Source organism: Lupinus angustifolius, chromosome LG09 (genome assembly GCF_001865875.1).
Source record: "Lupinus angustifolius cultivar Tanjil chromosome LG09, LupAngTanjil_v1.0, whole genome shotgun sequence".
Lineage (NCBI taxonomy): Eukaryota > Viridiplantae > Streptophyta > Magnoliopsida > Fabales > Fabaceae > Lupinus > Lupinus angustifolius.
In genome coordinates, this window is record NC_032017.1 from 8,068,011 (window position 1) to 8,076,787 (window position 8,777).

At 35.5% G+C, this 8,777-nt stretch overlaps 2 protein-coding genes across 2 annotated transcripts in view; one reads left to right on the top strand and one right to left on the bottom strand.

The window, feature by feature from the left end:
- Positions 1-447, top strand: part of LOC109356208 (calmodulin-like) — a 951-nt gene extending 504 nt beyond the window's left edge. Inside the window, exons 3-4 of the mRNA XM_019599541.1 lie at positions 106-183; positions 313-447. Of these exons, the coding sequence (XP_019455086.1) occupies positions 106-183; positions 313-447 (213 nt within the window). The remainder of the gene's footprint in view (positions 1-105; positions 184-312) is intronic.
- LOC109356210 lies at positions 2,481-6,136 on the bottom strand. The gene is made up of 3 exons (XM_019599542.1): positions 5,135-6,136; positions 4,167-5,045; positions 2,481-4,091 (listed from the first exon to the last, which is right to left on the bottom strand). The coding sequence occupies exons 1-3, from the start codon at positions 6,134-6,136 to the stop codon at positions 2,481-2,483; spliced, it is 3,492 nt and encodes a 1,163-aa protein (XP_019455087.1).

Here is an 8,777-nt window from a genome sequence, read left to right on the forward strand (position 1 = left end):
TATATATATATATATATATATAAGTTGAAACTATAAAAGAAAAAGGGAAAGAGTGATTAAAGGTAACCTCCTTGAGGCTAATAATGGAGTTGTGAAATTTAATAGGAAAATATTGTTGAGGAGCTAAAAGAAGCATTCAAAGTATTTGATAGAGATCAAGATGGATTCATATCAGCCACTGAGGTATATATATATATATATGCACATGTTATGAAGACCAATTTGCTTAATTTTTTTGCACTTTTCTAATATAGTCATAATTGTGAAATCATTGACTGAAAAAAGTTATTTTTGATGTTTTATTATATATAGCTGAAACATGTAATGATGAATTTGGGAGAGAGGCTGAGTGATGAAGAAGCTGAACAAATGATTAGAGAAGCAGATTTGGATGGTGATGGACAAGTTAGCTATGAAGAATTTGTAGTAGTAATGATGCATAATTAACTGATCTCATACTTTATTTTTTGGCATTGTTAAAACCCTATCCATGGAGCTGTTGTGGTTTTGATGAGTGTGTACAATACATTTTAGGTGAAAGGTTAGAAGGTGCTGAGAAATAAGTGAATTCCAACATTGGCTGCAAGGGAATTTGTTGGTGAAACTATAAAAGAAATCAAGAAATCACACATCCTTTTTTGAGCTGTGCATAGATGCATTATATGCATGTATTTTCATGCTAGTATGTGCCATACTCTGGAATCTTAGGTGCCTTATATTAGACTTATTTGTTATGCCATGATGCTTAAAATAGCTTAGGTTTGCATATTTTGGTAATTCTGGTTGATCATTGCATAGTCTGCATTCTAAGTGAGGCTTTCATGGTTGATCGTTTATCCTGAAAGAGTCTCATGTAAATGGAATAACCTTAAATGGTGCCTTTGAGCTCCAAAGGTCAAGAACCTTGTAAATTGATTTAATTAATTGAGTACATGTTTGAATGTCCTATACAATAGTTTCAATTAACTCAAGTTCTCAAAAATAATAAAAGTTGTCTTATTCAAGTGGAATTTTTGTGGAATATCAGCTAATCATCATGAATAAATTATAGATTTCAAATGTCCTTGAACTCTCCCCTCTTTCATATTCTTCACCATTAAATTATTCTATAATAGATGATTAAAATGTGTAATAAGTCTTTTTAATGAATTCTCATGTTATCAAATAATTATTGAGACAGATGGCAAAATATTAGCAATCTTCTGAACCTGCTTTTTATACAAAATCAGTCAAATAAATAGCTTATCTGCTTTTTGTACTTAGAAAAGTACAATTAATTGAAAGCACGGAACCAAACATGCATCACAAGTTTATCTGCTTCCATAGACTAGGTAGTAGCAACAGCCACATGTTTTGATGTTCTTCAAGGCAATGAAAGAATGAAAAAGCAAGTAAATGATAAAAAAGGAAAAGGTAAAAAAACGCACGCATTCCATAATATAGAAACTCAGAAAAGGAAATATACGATGCTATAGCTAACAGAACATTGATTTTCATATAAGGTACATATATAACAACTCACCTTTTTTCTTTCTTCTTTCATGTTTTCATATATCTTAAGGATTTGATCTGGGTCCTCAAATAGGAAGGAGTGAAGCTGTGACAGCATGACCTAGTTAGGGTTAAATAGCAACACAACACAACACAACACATATCACTATTCACTATTCACTCACATGCATGCATAACTCTCATCAGCTTTCTAACCAAAGCTAGATCAAGCTGGCAGCTTCACTTTTTCCTTTGTGAACATTGCTTCTAACAGATATCAAACTTCACTCACTACTCCAGGTTTATATGGTTGAGTAGTAATGGCCATTCTAACAGTGTAACACTCACAAGACTTGGTATATATATTGAGTTGCAATGAGAAATATATATAGAAGAATGGAAGAGATGTTAAAGGGGTTGATCATTAAATATATATATATATATATATATATATATATATATATATATGCACAGTAGAGTTAAGAGAAAATTAAAAGTTTGCAGACCTAAGGAAGCTAAAAAGGAATAGCAGATCAGAAGCATGATGAGGAGTTTGCATAGCTAGCTAGGGCTATATATATAGGTTAATAGAGTAGCATAGCTACTACTACTTAGCTAGGGTTCTCAAATGATACTCCCACGTTGAGTTTAGGAGGTATAGAGATGAAATAAATAGAACGAGAAGAGAGAAAAATGATTAATTAATATGTAATATAGAAGAAAGAAAGAAGTAAACAATGGTGCACGAGAAAAAGCGGTAAGAATATATAGATTGATATAAAATAGTTAAAGATTGATTTCTGAGCTAATTTATTCTGCGGGATGATTTACAACTTTTATTTTTAAGCAAGATGCAATTGCACCAAAATATATAGATGAAGAGAGTTACGAGACGAAGGCAATAAGCATGTTACAAGACGAAGGCAATAAGCATGTTACAAGTTCTGGAATCTATAATTCGGGAGATCATGCATATTCCTAGCAAAGTCCTATATTATGATTGTAGGAGTAGAGTTCCAAATGGAGTTAGTTTGGGAGGAGATACCAAAAGATGCCAGTTTGTCAGCACAAGTGTTACCTTCTCTAAATATGTGAGAAATTTTGAAGTTCATTTGAGAAATCTGGGATTTACATATTTGCCAATCATTGGATAGCTTCCAAGGCGCATTAGAATTACCACTGAAAATATCAAGAACAAGCATAGAGTCACTCTCAAGCCAAAGGTTTAGCCAATCCTTTCTAAAAGCTATGTCCACCGCGTGCATTGCTGAATGAAGTTCAGCATAGATAGCATGTTGCACGTTGAGAAAGTTGGCAAAAGCATATATGAAACCAGCTTTAGAATCACGAAAAATACCTCCCCCACCAGCTGGACCAGGATGACCATGGGCAGCTCCATCAGTATTAACTTTTATCCAGTTCCAATGAGGAGGCTTCCATAGAATTTCAATGTATGTAGGAGCTTTACTAAGTTTGAGAGGAATATTGAAGAACTTTAGAGTTTGTAATTCTTGAAGGCCTCCTGAAGCCATTGTTGCAGAAGGATAAGAGCCCGAGTAAGAGGTCTCCCTTTTGATTCTTGAGATTGCTTGGCTTGTAGATATCAGTTTGTCATCAAATCTATTCTGGTTCCTACAGAACCAGATTGTATTGATGTTATGGACAGCACAAGCTAAACTCGCCTCTTTAAATTGACTCCCTTTAATAGCAACACAATCCTTAATGATAGATTGAATAGATGAAGAGTTGATTTGGATTGAGAATGTGGCAGAAAACCAATTCCAAATACCTTTTGCAGCAGAGCAGTCGAAAAATAGGTGGTCTTCTGTTTCAACATTGCAGTTGCACAAGTTGCATTTAGAGGCTAACATACAACCTCTTTTTTGGAGATGATCATCTGTTGGCATTTTCCTATGGAACAATCTCCAAACTGTGAATGATTTAGAAGGAGGAATTGAAAATGACCAAATATGCTTACACCAGGAAAGCTTGTCTCCAACTTTGTGCACAAACTCAAAAGAATCTCTGGAAGTCATAGAACCATCCATAGTAGGCATCCAAACCAATTTGTCCTGACCATCATGTCTTTTGTAAGCAGCTATATCATTGGAAAGAGAAGAGAAATTTCTATTTAACTCCCCTAGTATGATAGTTTTAGAATCCATCGTGTAGTTTGCAATGAAGCCCTGAAGATTATCATGAATGTCCCTATGAATGTTTAAAGTGTCAACAAGAGGCTCACCAAGCCAATTGTCTCTCCAAAAATTGACACTAAGGCCATCACCAACCAGCCAAATGGAATTTAGGTTGGCTTGAAGCCAATTTTCTCGAATACCAGGCCAGATAGAGGATTTAGAGTACTTGGGAGTGATATAGCTTTTGCAATTGAACTTTAATATGAAGAAGATTGCCCATTCCAGATTGGAAGTCTTGAGATACCAGGTTAGCTTCAACAGAGCAGCCTTTTTTAAGCATTTGAATGATTTGATTCCAAGACCACCCTCATCCATGTAGGAACAAACCTTGTGCCAAGCAACTGTCACAAGCTTTTTGACACCAATGTCACCAGACCAGATGAAGTTCCTAACACAATTGTCAACCTGAGATAATAAGCTAGAAGGCCATTTGTAGACCTAAAAGTTGAAGGCAAGCATGCTTTGAATGATGGATCTCACAAGCTCAACTCTGCCCATTAAGGATAGAGATGCGCCTTTCCAATTTGACAGCTTGTTAATAATTCTATCAGCTATAGGTTGCAAATGAAGCTTTTTGGGCTTGCCTTTGAATAGAGGAATACCAAGATAAATGAAGGGGAGATTGCCTTGCACAAAACCAAGAGTAGTTGAGTTTGAAGCAATTCTTATGTGATTTGTAATGCTGGTATAGAATCTGCTTTTGCTAACATTGATTTGTTGGCCAGAAGCCATGGCATAATCCATCACAAGCTTCTTGAGACAAGTAAGGTTCCTTTTAGTACCTTTACAGAAGATCAAGATGTCATCAGCAAAAAGAACATGACTAGGAGAGTGCAAGTTCTTAGGACCAATGATGGTGGAAAGCTTATTATCCATGACTAGCTTAGTAATACCTCTGCTTAGCACCTCCTCAGTTAAGCAGAAGAGAATTGGGGATAAAGGGTCCCCTTGTCTCACACCCCTGTAACAGTTGATAAAACCAATGTTGTGACCATTCACAGTAATTGAGAGTTTGGCAGAGTGAATGATTAGGGATATCCAATTAATGAATGTTTGGTTAAAACCAAAAGCTTGCAGAGTTTGGAGGAGGAAGTTCCACTCAAGAGTGTCAAAAGCCTTTTTTATGTCAAGCTTGATAGCTATGTTGCCTCCAAAAGTCTTGTGGTCTAACATGTTAACAGCTTCAGAGGCAATGCAAATACAGTCTTTAATGCTTCTGCCTTTGATAAAACCTCTTTGAGAGGAAGAGATGATCTTAGGAGCCACAATAAAAAGTCTAGAAGCTAAAACTTTGGTAATGATTTTGACTTGAAAATTGGCCAGAGCAATTGGCCTGAAGTCCTCAATTCTCTCAGCACCCTACATCTTAGGAATGAGGATCATATTGCTGGAATTCAAGTTAGGCATCAACCATTTTGTTGGAAGAATTGCCTCACCGACTTGCAAACATCCAGGCTGATGATATCCCAAACATTTGTGTAAAAGGACCCACCATAGCCATCAGGACCAAGGGCACTGTCCTCATTCATGTAAAAAACAACACTCTTTATTTCCACATCAGTAGGAATAGAGGAGATCATCAGGTTGTCAGCCTCATTAACTAGAGAAGAAATAACCTCTTGAATCAAATTGTTAGAGGTCACAAAATTAGGAGAAGCAAAGAGGTTAGTGTAATAATCAAGAACATGAGAGGCTTTAGCATCATGATTAGTGAGAAGCTCATCTCCAGACTTAATCAAAGACATGGCTTTTGTCACATGCTTGATCTTAGCCATTTTATGAAAGTAGGCAGTGTTTTTGTCCCCATAGTTGTGCCAGTTAATTCTGGCCTTTTCCTTCCAGAATATCTCCTCAATGACCAAAGCTTTTAGAAGCTCAGATTGAGCCAGGTCCTCTTGTTGGTAAAGATCAGTAGAAGGATCAGAGTCCCTTATGCAGTTTTGAATGTGCTCAACATTGTTCTTAGCCAAAATAACCTTGTGATGAATGTTTCCAAAGACAGTTTTGTTCCAGTATTTGAGCTCTTGCTTGAGGATTGTGAGCTTCTGAGAAAGGATGTACATATGGCAACCAAGGACTCTAGAGTGCCAAGTGTGACTCACCAATCTTTTGTAGTCCTTATTTTGTAACCACATTTTGTGGAATCTAAAAGAAGAAGGCCTAAAAGAATTGACATTCGAAAGGTTTAGCATCAGAGGGTGATGGTCAGAGGCCAATCTAGGCAGATAACAACAAGACACTTGGCTCAAATTATTGATCCAATCTTCATTGCATATAGCTCTATCCAATCTTCTCTCTGTGTTAGCAGCCCTTAACCTTCTATTTGTCCAAGTGAAATTGGCACCAATAGTGGGAATGTTGATTAGCAAATTCTCCTCAAAGAAGCTTTTGAACTCATTACAAGAAGTTCTATTAGGAAGAGAGGGACCTCTACATTCATAAGCTCCCATTACTGCATTGAAGTCTCCAATAAGACACCAAGGCCCTGTTGATTAACCATATCCTCATGAAGATTAGACCAGAGTCTTCTTCTAACTGCATAATTGGTATTAGCATAAACCACACCCAGGAAAAATAACATGTTGTCCTTCATCACAGAAACATAAAAATGTTGGGTGGAAACCCTGATAACTGTAGGATCCATATCCAATCTGCAAAGACCCCAAAGAGAAGGGCTTAACCCATGCCTCTCATTAGTAGCAAAGACCTTAAGATTGATAGAATTCCAAAAGGATAAATCAACCACATTAATGTGGATCATTTGTTCAGCAAGAAAAACCAAGTCTGGTTTATTAGTAGTGCAAATGTTTTTCAAAACAAGTCTAGTTTTGGGATTGCCAAAACCCCTGCAATTCCAGTACAAAACTATCATTGATTAGTTGTCAATGAGCCACCCCTTCGGGTATAATGAATTTTTTCAGCATTGCTTCTCATTTTTAGCTTCTTTTTCTTAGACTTGCTAAGAATAGTTGTGAAGGTCTCCTCCTCTGAGCATTCCTCATCATTAGCCCAAAGTTTACCAATTATTCTCATATCATTGGCTGCAACAGGATTAGCTATTTCTGCCGTTTCCTGAATTATTGCATTGTCACTATGATTTATCTCATTCTCCTCAACTGAAGCAGGGATTCCTTCACTAGACCCTGGTGAATCAGTTATTTGGTTTTGTAGTTTTGGGTGATTCAGGTCTCACCATATCCAACAGGTTGTCATTCATTTCAACCTCCAAGTCAATGACTAAATCACTGATTTTGATTTCCATCTCACCTTTATTCATGTGAGGCGTATCATGTTTCTTTTCCACTTCCTCAGTAGGTGGTTTTCTCACCCTCTGCTTCCCTGTGTCATCAGCTTTGGCATTGTTGTTCTTTCTACACTGAAATTCAGTATGACCAATTGCTTGACATTGATGACAAAAAGCTGGAAGATTCTCATACTCAATTGCTACAAAGAAGGCAAAGCTGTCTCTTTCCACCAATATCTGATCAGGGAGATTGCTTTTTAGATTGAGCTCCACTAAAACCTTTGCAAAATGCCCAAATGTCTTGTTGTGGGTTGCTTCATCCAGGGATATTGGAGTTCCTATCCCTCATGCTATTGAAAACAAAATCCTTGGATTCCAATACTCCTGGGGGAGGTTATGAATCTTCACCCAACATTGGGTGTGAGATAGTTTTTGGAACGCATGATTAAAGTCAGGGGTCTAGAGGAACATTCTCAGGAACCCCGGTTTCAAGTTCCAAGAGCCAATAGCACAAATCATGCGCATGTCTTCCAAAGAAGCAAAAGAGAACTAATAGAACCCTTTCCCCAGTGAAACCATAGACCATTTGTCAATCATATTCCATAATGTCACCAGTTTAGATCTCAGATCTGTAAACTTAAGAGGAGTGTCTCCTTTGGGCATTATCAACCTGCCATGGAGGTGAGTCTTGCATCTATGAATACCTTCCTGATAATCTGCTTCAGGGATTTTGATGGCAATAGAGTCTCCTTTGATACATGGTTGAGGTAGCTGTGATGTTGAAAAATCACAAGTGTTCCTTAGAGCTTGAACAAAAGATTTTTTTGGAGGTGATGGTGTTACCTTTTTTGGTTCCAAAAATCTTGGAACCGGATTTGAGTCTAGAAGAAAGTGTCATGGAATAACTGATGCCATGATAAAGAAAGAGATGAAGAAGATGAAGTCAACCTAGGATTTCAGATTTTTTCCGCCACTTTACAACTATTCAATCAAAATCAAAATAAAATTGACCAAATAAGTAAGAGTTATAGATACTAACATAAATATGAATGTATACACTAACATTCCAAAAATTAGTATATTTTCCTAATTAAATTCTGAACTTATTTTATTATAAAATAAATATAATTATATAATCAAGTTATTTTAAGAAGGTATCTTAATGTTAAGAAATGATAACAGAATTCTATTATTATGATTATCATTATTATCACTATTCAATTATATATGTCAAATTATTATTTGATTTTGAGGATATTATTTGTATATAGTTTATATTGTTCTATCCTTATTATTACTAGCAAGTCGGCAGTCACGGAGTAACTGCCGACTTGCATTTTTACTTTTTAGTATTGAACATTTAATTTTTATATATTTCATTTTAGAAAGTTATATCACTTTTTTGTACATGATATTATAATTTTTTGATAAAATATATAAAAATGAATTGTGATATTATTAAAAAATGCATTGGTAATTTGATATATTTAGTGGATGTAACTTCCTCTAACTTCCATTTATACTTTTTATTGTAATAATTATGAATTATAAGGGCAAAATAGGTAAGTGGAATTATGCCATGTAGGTAGTTATAATATATTTTGGCTTTATATATAGTATAGAAGTATAGATCAAAATTATAATTAATCGATATTTTGGTGAGTATGAAAAGAATGAAAAGAGAGAAAAAATTTTTACGTTTAGAATATAGTTTCCAACTACAAAAAAACCTAACCACTAGAGAATATGGAAGAGATAAAAGGACGGGGCAAAAGAAAGGAAAATGATAGATATTCTTCATCAATCATAGGTAACATTATAGCCCTAAAACTACATAATTAAATTAA

Excerpts from the sequence above, each read along its gene's own strand:
- LOC109356210 (XM_019599542.1), bottom strand. The coding sequence starts at position 6,136 with ATGGGAGCTTATGAATGTAGAGGTCCCTCTCTTCCTAATAGAACTTCT. Across the intron at positions 5,046-5,134 it reads GGGATATCATCAGCCTGGAT|GGTGCTGAGAGAATTGAGGA; the intron begins GTTTGCAAGTCG and ends CCTAAGATGTAG. Across the intron at positions 4,092-4,166 it reads TAATGGGCAGAGTTGAGCTT|GTTGACAATTGTGTTAGGAA; the intron begins GTGAGATCCATC and ends TTATTATCTCAG.